Source organism: Armigeres subalbatus, chromosome 2 (genome assembly GCF_024139115.2).
Source record: "Armigeres subalbatus isolate Guangzhou_Male chromosome 2, GZ_Asu_2, whole genome shotgun sequence".
Lineage (NCBI taxonomy): Eukaryota > Metazoa > Arthropoda > Insecta > Diptera > Culicidae > Armigeres > Armigeres subalbatus.
This window is the reverse complement of record NC_085140.1, coordinates 222,324,544-222,341,601: the sequence shown is the minus strand read 5'-3', so window position 1 is coordinate 222,341,601 and position 17,058 is coordinate 222,324,544. Positions and strand designations below refer to the sequence as shown.

Below are 17,058 nucleotides of genomic sequence, written 5' to 3'. Positions count from 1 at the left end.
GTAGAGTCGTGGGAAAGACCAGGGTGTCGGTGTGGGACCACTGGTCGGTTTGGGAATCATCTTCCCTAAATATGAGTAAAGTCCCATTCGATTTTGGCAACAAAACCATTACATTTTTGGAACACATTTTTTTGATTGGCGTAAATCTCACAATTGGCGTAAAAAAACTGGTTAGACTTCTAAACCGACGTAAAAAAACGTAAAAAAATCGCACAAAAAAATCTAGGGAAAACACCTAGAGTTTAAAATCCGTTTTTAACTGGATAGATTCCGACGCGTCTACGTACAAAAATTGCGTAAACAATTCCAGAAAAAACCCTTAGAATTCAACATCCACGTAAAACAAGGTCACAATAAGTGAAAAACAAATTAAAGGAAAGTTAATATATCTGTAATCTACCCGTCAATCAGTTCTGGTTTATTTAAGGTCAACTTAAAAAAAACCTTTATTTATTGACGCCTTTGACTTAAAATTTAGAACAAAAAATCAAACAAGTGCAGTTTTTAGTTTTGGCATAAAAATTCGCCCAATTCGAACCAACAATTCCAGTTTACACGTGCAGCTTTTTTTCGTTTTTGTTCTCGATTTTAAAAATAGTTAAAGGTTAGAGTTTTTTAGCGTATTTCAGTACCCAATCTCAAAACCTTATTATTATGATTTAATCAGACTAAGGCCGAAGTGGCCTGTGCGGTATATAAGAGTCTACGCAGTCTACGGAGGGTCCGCAAGTCATCTTCCACCTGATCGATCCACCTTGCCTGCTGCGCACCTCGCCTTCTTGTGCCCGTCGGATCGTTGTCGAGAACCATTTTCACCGGGTTACTGTCCGACATTCTGGCTACGTGCCCGGCCCATCGCAGTCGTCCGATTTTCGCGGTGTGAACGATGGATGGTTCTCCCAACAGCTGATGCAATTCGTGGTTCATTCGCCTCCTCCACGTACCGTCCGCCATCTGCACCCCACCATAGATGGTACGCAGCACTTTCCTTTCGAAAACTCCAAGTGCGCGTTGGTCCTCCACGAGCATCGTCCAGGTCTCGTGTCCGTAGAGGACTACCGGTCTAATTAGCGTTTTGTAGATTGTCAATTTGGTACGGCGGCGAACTCTATTCGATCGGAGCGTCTTGCGGAGTCCAAAGTACATACTCATACAAGTACATCTCAAAACTCCCCAACCGCTATACAACCATGTGACGGCCCAATTTTTATTGCAATCATTCAAACCTGATATGCGTTCCAGTTCAGGAGCAACGATTTTATAATACACTTCAAGCCTCACATAAAACATAAAATACTACCAGACTTGATGGTTTTCAGAACCAAGATATAACAATGATACGACCATTTCATACGCTAGGAGAATAATGAACGCTGCCATAAAAAGAAAAAGTATAGAATCACAAACATATTTTTGCAATTATAATAGGGGAAAAGACGACTTTGGCAGGTTTTGTTCTATTATTGGAAGGGGGTTTTTGTCGACCAAATTTTATGAAATTTGGCCACAATATTCTTTGATATGCAAAGAATATTTTGGCCAAATTAGAGCATAATCAGTCATAAAAAAAAACTCTGACAATAATAGAACAAAACCTTCCAAAGCCGTCATTCCCCACCTGGTTTACAGTTCTTTTTTGAGTGATAAAACGGCCTACTTTTCCATACCAACGAAATGGGTGCTCAAATGAGTTGCATAATACATAGTAGTTTGTGCAACTAGTTGCAAAAAGATAATTTATGGAAAAGTAGGTTGTTTTATCACTCAAAGAGAAACTGTAAACCAGGTATTATGATCAGGAATTGCAAAAATGCAGGCTTCGGAATTCTCACTCATATGAGTGCAGAAATGGTAACTTGGTTTAGAAGCCTCGCGGTTAATAACTGTGGAAGTGCTCAATGAACACTAAGCTGCGAGGCGGCAATGTCCAAATGGGGGATGTAATGTAATGTGACCAGCAAGCGACTCCTATCTGTATTACGTCACTAGCTTGGAAATTCCGCATAGATTTTGGGCAAAAAAAATATTAAAAAACATTTGTGAGACCGTATAAATTAATATAACTTGAAAATGGAGTTGAAAAATGCAGCGTCCCGCGAAACGCGGGACCTTTGTTACATTAATGTAATGCCAATGAAGAAGAAGAAGCAGAAAAACATAAACAAACACTTTTCATATTCCTATGCAGGTCTTCTTCGGGAGAAACGGTTATATGATGGTTTTATATTGTAGATCCAGTTGAAAACCGACCTGAGCTCTCGCGACAATCGCATTTTCTCCCATTTCCAAATGTCGCGACTGCATCGCGAGTGGTGCGCATGATGGCGCACGGCTATGGCATAGATGCGCACTACTCTCGATGCAGTTGCGACATCCGGAAATGGGAGAAAATGCGATTGTCGCGAGAGCTCAGTTCGGTTTTCAACTGGATGTACAATACAGTGACAGCTTATATAAGTCTTGACAAAAACCAATATATAACCTACCTGCTGGTTTTATGTAAATTCCATTTTATAGTTCTGAAGAGAAACACAAGAACATTGTAGAACCTAGATGCTAAGGTTTTACATTTGAAGTCAAAACACGGTTCTCTAGTTTTATTGTGGATCTAATTACATAACAACTGTATAGAGCCAAAATAAAACCATAAGCTTTTGTTCATGCCATTATGAAACCTCTAGCATAAGTCTTCGAAGTATTGTATTGTTACTTGGGATATTTCAGCTACTCGCGAATAGCTAGGTATTTAAATATGATTGCATTTGCATCTTTTTTTAATTACTCTAATCCCGAGAAGTGCGTTATTGCGTCAATAAAAGGGGAAGCACCGGCCTATATGTATTATATTGGTCAAAACTTTTATCAGATTTGATTTTCAGTTTACAAAGATTTTTATGACTGTACATTCAATAAAAAATGAAACTTTTTCTCATAACAATGACATAATGTTCTTTGTATTGCCTTCATAGAACGCATAATCACATGAAGTTAATTATCTTCTAAATATTTATTCTAGTTGCAGTATTGGATTATCGACCCTACAAAGATCGATTTAATCCCTGGTACCCTCATGAGTACATCAGTGTAGATGACTTGAACTATTACCGGAAACGAAGGCCAGCGGATTGTTATGCAGGTGAGTTAGAACATGGACGAGAAAAAAATATTTCGTCAGTCGAGTACATATAGGGAAACTTGTCGGCACTTCATCTCACAGCTCATATGTTCATCCCATCAAAAACAAACTAATAAAAAAGAATTTGTAATTTTTTTTTTCAGCAGTGAGCACGCATGTTAGCAAAAAGAAGCGGCGAGATTGGTGCTGTATTTCATTGTTTTACGATGAGATGAATATATGTTCAGTGAGATGGAAAACAGGACAGTTCCCCTATATATTTTTGCCTTACTCGTAAAACAAGGCCATCATTTCACTCCAAAATCGAAGTTTTTATAGAAGGCTTTGAGGTCCATGATGTTGTATACTAATCGATATAGTTCGTCGAGCTGAGCAACTGTCTGTGTGTCCGGCGATTGTGTCTGTGTGTTTTTTTTTGGTGTGCTAGAAAGCGTCATGGTGTCATTTGAAATTTCTCGCCAAATTCAATAAGTGAATCAATTTAATTTTCGGCTCGTTAATCGACGAAATCTTTGCAATTAATTTAATGAAGATAAACATAATAATAATCTAATATGAGAGAATGTGTTCGTAATGTGTACAATGTACATTGTGAGGAAATTTGTTGTTTCAAGTTTTTTGGGAATGGAATTCGATCAAGTCTGCATATCCTAGGGGGAAACCAAATGATTCCAACAAGAAAGACATTATCGCCGCTAGTTGGATTAATCTGGATTTTTATTATTCAATGCTTTTATTATTCAATATTTTATTTCAGTATTTATTTATTCGTCATATCTTCAACATTTGTTTGTTCACAGGTTGTATAACTGTTTCAAGTCGTACGCGTATCACAACTTATCCGATTCGTTAAGAGAACACAAGTCATTTATGAATAGCACAAACAGGAGAGGCCCGAGGTGACTACCTTGACCAAGACCGGAGGGAATACTAAACCGCGCAGACTCATAGCCACAAATCTTAACAATGGCAAGCCGAGAAGTCAAGTATGGCAGTTATCCAGTCCGGGAGTCCCATTTTTCGCCAGCAGCAGGTCATGTGTCACTTTATCGAAAGCTTATGCAAAATCGATATAAATCGCATCTACCTGGCGTCGCTTCTCCATCTTATTACTTATGCTGGTTACAAAAGACATTAAGTTGATTGTAGTTCCTAACAAATCCGTGATGGTGTACGGATGTTAAAGAGCTTACAGCTAATCCATACAAACTGTCATAGACAATACATTCAAGAACCTTCGACAAACAGCTCAGTATCGAAATAACTCGATGGTTCTGACCCTTAACGCTGGGTAGACACCTTTACGTGGTATGTTACGAGGTAAGATCTACCACGGTAACATTGCCAGCTACAGGCAAATCTTGACCCAACGAATACCTTCCTCATTATCCAACTACGTGATACTTATGAGGGTGTCGCTAAGTCGGTGGCCTCTCGTTAAGTAAGTACTACATTAACACTTCCTTCCTCTTTCTATAGTTACGGTGACAATGGACGTGGCCAGTAGTAGTAATTTTCATGCTTTTGTTATTTTTGACTGGAATCAATGATCACTCCCCTTCTTGATTTCTAATAGCATTCTAGATAAGGATCTCAAAAGTAAAACATGAGTATCACTAGATTCCAATCTACGAATTACACCCTAACAATGCTAATGCTAAAGTATCGAAATACCTCGATAGTTCTCGACGTTGTGTAAGCATCCCGTCTTATAAATTAGAATGATTTCTGCCAGCTTCCATAGTTCGGGAAATTCTAGATAAGGATCGGTTGAAGATAAATGACGTCGGATGTGCAAGAGCTTCAGCGCATTGTCTCAAGAAAAGTGGTGATAGACCCGGATCTTTGGTGGAGTCCAGATCCGAGAGCCGCTTACAAACTTTATCGACTGAAACAATAATAATAGGCATATTCACGTCATATTTGATTATTTTATCAAGTAATTCATCGGCAACTGGCAGTTTAACTTGTTTTTATTTTTCGAAAATAGCGAAATATCTCCAGTTGCGCTTTTCGTTCAGAACTTTTTTGCAAGTCAATATCATCTATAGTGATATAAACATCAATGGAAAGCCAGAGATTTAGCTCCGAAGGAACTATATTGTTTTACACAAATGGAAACATTTTGCGGCTACTTGTATGAAGTGTTGATTTTTTTTATCAAATATTTTTGTACCCAATTGTGGATCACTTTTTAAAACCGCTAGAAAAGTAAAAAAATATTAAGTGAATTGTGAAAAAAGCGTAAATTTTTTCAGAAGCCTTCAGTGGCAAAAAAAAGACTTTCAGTGGTAAGAAATATGAAGTGAATTGTGAAAAGAGAAAGTTATTTTTTTAAATGACTTCCAATGATAAAATAAAAAAAAAATCTTGCGAGTGAAATAGCTGGTTGTCGTGCCAGCGCACTTCAAATGCTCGGAACGATCGCAACCTCTATTCCTGAGTTAGTAATGTACGGATTTTTTTTGAGAAAAACATTGATATCTTAGTAATCCACTAAATCCAAAACGTGAGTGAGTTTAAGAGCATTAAAAACTTTGTGGAAGCCATAGCTTTGATAAAAAATAAAACTAAAAAGTTATAATCAAAGTATTAATTTTTTAGAATCACCCTAACGTTATTATTTGAAATTATCATAACAAATGATACAAACGACATACATCGATGGTTTTTTCAGCAAAGTGCCTCAAAATTAAATAACGAACAACTTTTTAGAATAGCGATTCTCAACCTGGGGTACATGTACCACTGGGGGTACCTTTGATGCCCCAGAGTGTACTTCGGACAAATATGCGTAATGGTGGGCATTGCATCATAATTAATTTAAAAAAATACCATTTATAAAGTGAAAATAATTTTGAAATTAAAAAATAATAATAATAAAGTGAAAATAATTTTGAAATAAAAGAGTTGAGCCAGCCTAGGTCTGCAAACCTCCCTAATGAAGGCAAAAAAAATTGAAACTCTATACAATTATTATAAAAACGTAATCTAAACATAGCACCTTATCAACGACGTGTAACATAACCATTGTATCATAGTTTCGCCACCACCCCAAAGTCTTCCTCGTGAAACTGAATAATAAGGAACTGCTACGAGAATTTCAAATATATGTTCAATTAGTTTTACAACCTTGTAGCTTCATGATGGATAGGATGTTTTCGGGTTGGAAACTTTCTCGACACCTGAGCATAGTGTATCCATTGTGCTTGCCATACACGATGCAATGGTGGGCATAGAAAAGCTTTCAATTAATAACTGAGGACATGCTAATAAAATACTAAGTTGAAAAGCAGACCAAGTTCCAGTTGGAATGTAAAGCCATAGAAGAAGAAGTAGAAGCTTCTTGATGGACTGCGATATGTAGAATTATAAATTCTAGAAATGTATTAGAACACTTTTCATTGCCTACCATACCACAGTGATTTGTTGATTTTTTCGCTGTAGTTTGTTTGGAGAAGACGTTAGATATGAAAAGGGCCTCTTTTGAGAAAATCTTTAAAATGATTAATCCACCTAAAAGTGTGATGAAAATTTCGCTTAACCATCGAAACCAGATAGTGTCATCAGGAAATTTGTAGCGGATGGTATTTCAAGCCCAAGTATTTCAAGGACATTTGAAATCTATATAACTCACGTGTAATTTCGTGTAAATACAAGCTTCAACCACGAAATAAGAATAAACATACAGCAGTTTCAGTGTACTAAAAAGTTGTGTGCGCCATTTTGCGCCGGAACAAGTTACACGATTCTAAGACACCCCTAGAAAAAACACATTTTTTCAAATAACTTTTCAATTTTAAGAGATAGAACATCGTAATGTTCTACAAAAACGTGTATTTTTGTTAGTCAAATAACTTTGTAAAAGGTGGTAAAAATGCCTGAAACATAGAAAAAGGTTAACTCAAAAAACTTATTTTTGGGACCTTCCACAGCAAGTGTCACATATCTCGTGCTATATAAGTCTATATATGTTATCGTGCTATGGGTATGGGCCATGGGGTGTCTTTGTCAAAGTGGCTTGAAATACCATCCGCTACAACTTTCCTTAAGACACTAGGCTCATATCTATTATGTCTCCCCCCCTCGCATTTTTTGCGCAAAAATAATATTTTGAGGGGGCAACCAAAATAAAATTCGGATTATTTTGAGGCTTTTCAAAATAATCTTCAAGAAATCTGAGAAGTTTTTTTGATTTTTTTTAAATTTTATTAAAATTTATTATCCTATCCCCCCTTAAATATTTGTTGAAAAAGAAACAGAATTCATAAAATGTTCTAAAATCTGCATTACTAACAATTCGACTAGAGATGGCATAATCACTTTCGCTATTAACTACCAGAGGTCATTAGGTGCTATGATAAAATAAACCTATTGGATTATATACGTGTGCCATCTTTTGTTCATATAAAAAACTAATCACTACGACATCTGCTGACCGTATTAAGCATAATTTTAGTACAAGTAAATGTATGTGCTGTGTTTTTATTGTAGATAACTTCCTCTTTTTCTTCTTCTTCTTCAATGGCTCTACATTCCAATTGGAACTTGACCTGATTTTCAATGTATTCTAATAGCATTTCCTCAGTTATTAATAAAAAGCTTTTCTATTCCGGCCATTGCATGAATATGTATCTTGTGTGGCAAGTACAATGGATACACTATGCCCAGGGGGTCGAGAATGTTTCCCACCCGAAAACACCCTAGACCGGGCGAGAAATGAACTCGCCATCTCCGGTAATCCAATGCCTTTGCTCGCAAGGCTTACACATCAGAATAAGACCTTAGACATATTAGTAGAGAATTATATAAACCAATAAACAAATAATATAGGATATCTATTGCATTATTAAAAACACGCTCATACATAGGTATAATACCATCATGACCCACATAAATTCAATTCATTCTTTTATAACAGTTGAAAAAAAGTAGAGGGTTGTATCAAAGATACGACCGCAAAATGAGTATAGTGCGATAGTGAATACGAAATTTGATTATCATTTTATGCATGTTTATGCCGAATGGCTAATAGCCGAAATGGTGGCAATTTACTTGGGCTTATTCTACGAGTCGAGTGACGTGAGGTGAGTCGATTTTAGCAATTCTCACGTGAGGTGACCATGTTATTCAAATGGGGCTATACGACTCTTCTCACGTCATTCGAGCAATCTCACGTCACTCCACTCGTAGAATAAGCCCAACTGTTAAAGTGCAATTTCAACATTGGCTGGCGAAATTAAATTTTTCAATTGCTAAATGCATGAATCATTTGTTCACAACAGTTGTATAGAATCTTAGAGAGTTTACTGATCGATGCATACTAAAATCTCCGGAATCCGTTGAAAAACGGCTGAGTTAATGGCTCGTACTTCCTAACCTCTTTTCGTGACGGTCCTAAATTTGAAACATTGGAATGACCCCCCTATCTTACCGAAGGACGTAATTCTACGTCAAAAAGACAATAATATACAATCAATACAAAGCAATTGACTACCCGGCTGGAAATGAATTATTGTAGGCTGCTGTGAATGCGATACATAGCGCGACTTTTGTAATGTTTCCAAAAGCGCATTTGCACATTTCAAGCGCATTTCCATTTCCGCACGCGGTGTTTCATATTCGAAAGGCACATTCGCACCCTAAAAAACGCTGCAATGTTATTTTTCCACAAGAATCGAGCATAATGGCAGCAAAAGCGCGATACGTCGTTTTCTGAGGGAAGAGCTGCACACCATGTGGAAAATTTAGTTCAAAAAATGTATTGGAGGTAACCACTTTGTTGTGGGGATTTAACGAACGACCCCAGTGTGCTAGACAGGTGCTTTCTTCACTAAGCTTCGACCCACGTGAAAAAACCAACTCCAGCGAATTTTTAATATCACTGAGCAAGGCCCATCTAGCGGACAAATTAGTTGAAAATTGAAAGGTGATTACATTTAACCTCCTATAAATAGTTTGTTCAGTTTGCATACGAAAGTTTTGCGCATCAAAAAATTAACTGCTCAACTGCTTTGTAATAAATAAATTTTGATCGAAATTAAGACATTCTAACATGAACTCGGCATATTCATATTCAAAAAATATTTTCCATTGCTGATTATTAAATCATTTTGAGGTTATCTTTGTGCATAATACCATACCATAAGTAAAAGTAAGTTTGAGCATAATAGTGTTAATTTGTTTATTAAAAATGTATAATTTTTTAGATGTGAAGTATACTGCCATCATACGCATATTTGTCCCATGTTTACTGGGATTTCCTATGGGAAATTATGTGTAGAACGGCAGTATACGGAAAGACCATAGGTTCGCTCCAAAACCGCACTTTTGATAGGAGGCTCGGAGATCCATTTTTTCCTTTTCTGGTGTGCCACTGCGATCAGTTATTAGATCTATTGCAGCGTTACCCGTATTCTTAGTGTTTAAGTGCATGTCGAATTACTCCATTACTATTGATAAGCAATGCAGTATCGGTTTTGATCCAGTTGTTGTTTTGTTTTCTCAAGAGCACCATGACAATGTCCCGCTATTTACACCCTTGACACAGAGCAATCCCCTTGAAAGCGCGCCCCTTATCAATAGGAAATCATGCATCGGAGCTCCAGCCACATCCTTGTCTTGCTTCTAGAATATCACCAGTAAAGCTGCAAACCCGGGATTTAGCTCTGTCTACTGGAACCATTTCAAGCAAGAGAATTTGTTCAGTAATAAGAATTTCCGTATGTTCCTCTCTGACTACCATTGTTCATGAAGAGTTAGTACGTATTTATACCCCTAACTCGATTTTTCCAGCAGTCAGTTCAACTTAGGACCGGGTACCGAGGTTTTTGAAATAATTGCTTAAAAATTCGTTTCCGCTACATACAGTTTAGACTCAAACAAGAGGAATTCGAGTCTTTCAACTGTCTGCAAGTTAACATTAATTATGTTTTATTTTTGAGACTGCTGTTGGTAGCGGGGACCAAATACAAGGAATCCTTAATTACCACACTTTATTACCCTAGCTAGAACCGAACTTTTGATAGGAGGCTCGGAGACCCATAGTGTTATATACCAATCGACTCTCTCTTTTGGATTCAATCCCTGCCTGCGTGTCATTTAATATTGTATCTTCTTCTTCTTCTTATTGGCATTACATCCCCACACTGGGACAAAGCCGCCTCGCAGCTTAGTGTTCATCGAGCACTTCCACAGTTATTAACTGCGAGGTTTCTAAGCCAAGTTGCATTCGTATATCATGAGGCTAACACGATGATACTTTTATGCCCAGGGAAATCGAGACAATTTCCAATCCGAAAATTGTCTAGACCGGCACCGGGAATCGAACCCAGCCACCCTCAGCATGGTCTTGCTTTGTAGCCGCGCGTCTTACCGCACGGCTAAGAAGGGTATGACAATATTAAATAATTTGTGGCGCATTTGCGCAGCACATGTTTCCAAAATAAACAAATTCACAATCCAAGGTTCCTGGAGTTTGAGTCCCTCCAAACCACGTGGATTCTTTTTCGCAAATTTAGGGTACTGGTTTCGTGGGAACATTTCCCCAACATTTCCGGCAGTATGCAGACGATTGTAAGCAAGCATAAGATTTTCAATCTTTTTCTCTTCTATTGCACTTTTGCACCATCTGCTAAGCGATACACTGTCAACTCGGAGGAGTTCCTTTCTGAAGTTTCGATTCACAATACCTTTGACGAATTGTGCCTTCAGTTCGCATGTCTTCTCGGATTCCGTAAAGTCACGAGACATTGGATTCGCTTGACATAACATTCGGATCGTTTTTCTCGTTTCGGAGTGAATGTTTCTTTCAGTTTATTCAAAACGGCTTCCATCGAAGCCCTTTCCACCACATGCAGCTCCAGATCTTTTATTAAGAGCTTTGCATCAGCTCACAAAATCGACATCAGAATAGCCACCTGCGTGGCAGCAGGTTTTGCAGTGATACTAGTGGCCTGCGCATAGCAATTTAAATGATCTGCATGCTTCCCCCTGTTCTTCACCGAGCTGGATGTGAGCCGGAACCGGAACATTAATTTTCTCCACTCGACTTCCAAATAATAGTGCCTCCATACAACGTTTCATCACGTTTCATATTAAACAAGAATAATTCAACCATTTCTTATATCATGTTTAATAGTAATGTGACACTGACGTTGACTTCTGTTTGTGGTATATGCGTATAACAATATAACAGGAAACAGAACTCGTCGCCTTCGGATTGGCAAACCAACAAACAATTTGAGCTGAAGAAGCTAGTTTTTGACGAAATTGTTGGAAATTTGTTGGAAATTATACTTATACTACCTACCCTACTAATACTAGCGATGAGCTCGCGTGAAATAAAAAACTATGAATTACATTTATGTTTTAGCATGAGCATTATGACAATTTGTAGTTGCAACGCATTACCGTATAATACGTAGTTGTTACTCCGACTAGAACTTGCGAAATCATTAGGAGACTTGTGATTAGTTTCTCATTTTAAAGTACACGTTTCTGAAACTCATATTTGTTCAGTCAATAATGGCGGCTGATCTACTGCCGTTATACGCATAATTGTCCCATGTTACCTTTGATGAAAAAAAAAAAAACAAAGTCGAGTCAATTTGTCCCACTAATTTAAGAATCGATCTTAAAATTTAACAAATATTTTTGGGATGTTATGAGCGTAGGCAAGACTTTTCCAGGACATAAAACGAATTACCACTTATTTAAACGGTTTTCAGTCTCTTTCATCATCAAACCACAACTTAATTTTTTCGGTGGGACAAATTGACTTGAGTTTGAGATTTTTCATCAAAGGTAACATGGGACAATTATGCGTAGAACGGCAGTCTACGTCTCTACGAAACGCGATCAATAACACAATAATTAATTTACTATTCCACACAAAGCAGAACTAAACACCCGAGTCTCGCTAAACTTCTGCGTTCGATATGATACCGCGTACTAATTAATTCACTTTCCTTCCACTCAAAACAGAACCGCCAAATAATTCATTTAATGAAAAAAAAAACACCTCCACTAAACTAGCTCTAAAAATTATTTCCGATATTGTTTTTATTGTTTTCTTAGAATATATGTCTTTATATATTTTTCAGCTGAACATCTCAAGAGCCACTTTTCGCTATATAACCAATCTGAGCCTTCTATACCGTATGCTACGAGTAAATCTGAGTACAAAGAACACTTTCAAGATTACGGTTATGAGAAGAGGAGACCGCTCATTAGAAGACACACCACACTTCGCTTAGAATCCGGCAGCATGGATAAGAAATCCGAACATCATTCAAATTTTGTAGCGTACACCAAAGAATCCATCGCAAAGTATTATACCATCGGTGTTGTATATAATACTGTTCCAATATTATTTTGTGCCATATTTCAGATCTCGCCCACCATTGATCAAACACGCCGTAAACCTTAAAACGTTTAATGGATCAAAAAAAACTCCTGAGTACTCCGAATATAAATCATCGTTTCTTCCATACAAATTGACTGATTTTTTATACGAACCTAAGAAACCACCTAAAATGAATATTAAAAAAGAACAAAGTTGTTCAGATTCATCGCTGCACAATAAGAAGAAAGCAGAGAAATCCAACTTGAGACTGACAGGCGAGTCAATATTGGAACCAGAATATAAAACTAAATATATTCCATTCACGATTGAGAAATCACAATCTACGCCCCAGTTAAATAACATAAATTTCGCGGGAAATTTCAGCGGAATGCCTTCCGAATATATGGAATGCTACAAAAGCTATGACCATTTCACTAAAAGTGCGCCAATTAAGAAGTTGGACAATTTATGCTTGAGTGGTTTGCTGGATCTCAACCCGGAGTATAAGGACCGATATCAGAACCCACTATTGAGCAGATGCGATCGACCTTCGTATTTGAAGCGAGAAGATAACCTTCATTTGGATGGAGAGTTTATAAATCGTATGCCGGAATATTGCAGTAGCTATCGTAACCCTAATATCAACCATAAACCTGAAAAGGCCAAGCCAAAAGATACCATACTGCATCTTGAAGGAAGCATGAACTACGAGCCAATTTATAGGTAAGCCTTTCTAATACTTGTTATTCTTGTTTTTTGGAAGGTTTCTTCCGAGACAATTGTCTGCCTCTCTTCCACATTATTTCTAGACCAACATTTGAAAAGGGCGTAACAGTCAAATTTTATTCCTTCTGATTCTTCGTCCACATATATAGCTTTATATGTAGACGAAGAATCAGAAAGATTTGATTTTGGCTGCTACGCCCTTTTCAAATGTTGGTCTAGATTTTGCTTCATATTTGTTCGCGCTCTAGCAAATGGCTTTCAAATCTGTAATTGATATCAATTATATACACCCTCATATTTTGTGTAGGACTATTCGATAAAGCCATACGATATTTTTAATTTGTTAGTTTTTGTTTTTTTCTAGAGACCTATTTGAAAAAAATAGCTAATGTTTAAACTGCGAAACATTTTCAGGTGCTCCTACATTGACTTTCCCAGGAATCGTCCGGTTATTTACAAACCGGAAAGTAACATAAAACTGCAAACTTCCGAAGTTAACGTTGAATCAACTGCTCTGGGATTCAGGAAACATCGTAGTAGGATACCTGTACGGAATCAGCATCACGCTTTTACAGACGAAGAACTTGCAAAATTTACAGCACTACCAGAATATCGTAAGGCAAAAAGAGAACTTTTGATAAAACCACGGCCATCGTCGTCCAATAAAAGCACATTAGCGCAAAAGATCCAAGACGACGAAAATAAGGTGGGTGCTAGACAAGATGGTCAGAACGTGTCTACGAAAAAAATACCCAGTGACCATGAAGATAGAGCTATGAAAAAGACGAGTTTTAAATTCATAGTTGAAAATGTAGATGACAATCGCAATTTGAAAGTTAAACCAGAGAAACGCGCTAAATCGCCTATATTAGCAATTCAAAGAGAAAATGGTCCAGTAGAGATGTATGATAAACCGTTGTTTCGAGACAGTAAAAGCTTCATAAGGAGGAACCGTACAAACGTGATCGAGTCCAACACAAAATATGCGAAAAATGCTAGTGATCAGTTTCGGAACTACCACATGGGTAGAACAAAAAATAGAGCCTACGATGAACAGAATGTGGTACCAAAATCCTTTGTAGTACTTAATGCGCCAGTGAAGCACAAAAATAAGCATTGGTTGGGGCCAACTACAATTTATGATTCACATTTGTATTGAATATACTCTAACCAATAAACTGCCATGCTCTCAGTAGATTTACGAAAATAATTAAATGGTATTCAAATTGATTTTATTTTATTTTATTGATGTAGGGGGGGCAGGGATTAAGTCACCGATATAAATTTTGTAACTACCAATGGCGCCCATGCGTCTGTGGCATGGACGTCCTTACGTCCCGAGCCAGCTCACCTTTTATAACCTCTCAGGGTCGGCACAATGTGCTGGGGAAAGACTCACCTGTATAAATTTTAGCTCTCAACCTAAGTTATTTTCAGGTTGAGAGCTAAAATTTATATGGCGCATGCAATAACTTAATCGTTAAATTTGAGATTAACACCAAGCCCAAGAAAAAGCTATATTTATTCTCAATTTAGTGATTTTATTTAAGAAAAAGAACTAATTCGACTCTTATGACTTACTCACTGCCCGAAGATTTCACCTACTTGTAGCGTTGTATTCGTCACGTCGTCGTCACGCCGCCGCGCTCTGGAACACTGCTTCTCTGGATCGCTTCATCCGTCGCAGGGCTGGTGTTCGATTATCGAACTTGGTGGTGCCAGGTCGTTTGTTAACGTACGACCAGTTCAGCGCATCAATTCACTTCACTTTTCTTCTGGAGGAATTAAACCTAGCATGCAGTGCGACACCTTGTCTAATCGGTCAAAACTCGCGGACAGTTCCCCTCGTGTCGACTTAAAAATTCTGCAATTAATATTGTTTTTATTCACAATACTAAATTACACAAAGATAGATGAGTTTAATGCCAATGATGTTGCTGAATAAAAAAGGGTTTTAAAGCCTCGGATTAATAAATGGTGCTACATTTAAAAATGTCTGTAATTTCTTATGAAAACAAGCCGTCCGAGTATTGCTTTTTTAAAGACAAAAATATACATTTTTAATTAACAAATTAACATCATCCTTTAGTATGTGCTGACCCATCTCGCCCCATTTGCAAGTTCGTGTTAGAATGTCTAATTTTCGATCAAATTTATCTATTTCAATGCAGTTAGCACAACATCACGAGCAGCAGGGACTATGTCCAAGGGCTTGACGATCCCTCCCCAGGCCATCTGCGAGTTGTGGGGCTTGCCTAGGATGTGGTGGGGTTTGACAGTGGGCCCTGTTAAACCTCTATAAAAAGCTGCATGTATCCGCAAGTAGGCCCCACCAAAGCGACCGTGTGCCGCTCAAAGCGCACAAGCCCAAGTCCTGGTGTTAGGTGGGACGCTAAACAGCCCTGACACGACGGCCCTCTGACGAGACAGGAGGTTTGCGCAGGCCCAATAAGCCGCCTGGAAACCAAACATTACGAACAATATAAGAGATAATGCGACTCGATATAATCGGCAAAGACCTAGGCGACGAATACAGGATCACGATTGGAAGCTTGGAACATGGAATTGCAAGTCGCTAGGTTTCGCAGGTTGCGACAGGATGATCTACGATGAATTACATCCCCGCAACTTCGACGTCGTGGCGCTGCAGGAGATTTGCTGGACAGGACAGAAAGTGTGGAAAAGCGGGCATCGAGCGGCTACCTTCTACCAAAGCTGTGGCACCACCAACGAGCTGGGAACCGGCTTCATAGTGCTGGGTAAGATGCGCCAACGCGTGATTGGGTGGCAGCCAATCAACGCAAGGATGTGCAAGCTGAGGATTAAAGGCCGTTTCTTCAACTATAGCATCATCAACGTGCACTGCCCACACGAAGGGAGACCCGACGACGAGAAAGAAGCGTTCTACGCACAGCTGGAGCAGACATACGATGGATGCCCACTGCGGGACGTTAAAATCGTCATCGGTGACATGAACGCACAGGTAGGAAGGGAGGGAATGTATAAACCGGTCATCGGACCGGATAGTCTGCACACCGTATCGAATGACAACGGCCAACGATGCATAAACTTCGCAGCCTCCCGCGGAATGGTAGTCCGAAGCACCTTCTTTCCCCGCAAAAATATCCACAAGGCCACATGGAGATCACCTAACCAAGAAACGGAAAACCAAATCGACCACGTTCTAATCGACGGTAAATTCTTCTCCGACATCACGAACGTCCGCACTTACCGCAGTGCGAATATTGAATCCGACCACTACCTCGTTGCAGTATGCCTGCGCTCAAAACTCTCGACGGTGTACAACACGCGTCGAAGTCGGACGCCGCGGCTTAACATTGGGCGGCTACAAGACGGTAGACTAGCCCAAGAATACGCGCAGCAGCTGGAAGTGGCACTACCAACGGAAGAGCAGCTAGGCGCAGCATCTCTTGAAGATGGCTGGAGATATTCGACCCGCCATTGGAAGCATCGCAACCGCTGCACTTGGCACGGTGCCCCGGATCAGAGAAACGACTGGTACGACGGCGAATGAGCAGTTATTGGAAGAATTGAATGCAGCATGGGCGAGATTGCTGCAACACCACACGAGGGCGAACGAGGTACGATATAAACAGGCGCGGAACAGACAAAACTCGATTTTCCGGAGGAAAAGCGCCAGCAGGAAGATCGAGACCGTGAAGAAACGGAGCAACTGTACCGCGCTAATAACACACGAAAGTTCTATGAGAAGTTAAACCGTTCACGTAAGGGCCACGTGCCACAGCCCGATATGTAAGGACATAAACGGGAACCTTCTTACGAACGAGTGCGAGGTGATCCAAAGGTGGCGGCAGCACTACGAAGAGCA

At 39.0% G+C, this 17,058-nt stretch overlaps 1 protein-coding gene across 7 annotated transcripts in view; it reads left to right on the top strand.

Moving 5' to 3' along the window:
- The window catches only part of LOC134215933 (uncharacterized), a 40,375-nt gene extending 25,164 nt beyond the window's left edge, over nucleotides 1–15,211 (top strand). For all 7 annotated transcript variants that reach the window (XM_062695008.1, XM_062695007.1, XM_062695012.1 and 4 more), the window contains 4 exons: nucleotides 3,017–3,136; nucleotides 12,241–12,466; nucleotides 12,528–13,205; nucleotides 13,623–15,211. In XM_062695008.1, coding sequence (XP_062550992.1) covers nucleotides 3,017–3,136; nucleotides 12,241–12,466; nucleotides 12,528–13,205; nucleotides 13,623–14,367 — 1,769 coding nt within the window. In that variant the 3' untranslated portion in view covers nucleotides 14,368–15,211. The remainder of the gene's footprint in view (nucleotides 1–3,016; nucleotides 3,137–12,240; nucleotides 12,467–12,527; nucleotides 13,206–13,622) is intronic.
- Nucleotides 15,212–17,058: the final 1,847 nt, after the last annotated feature.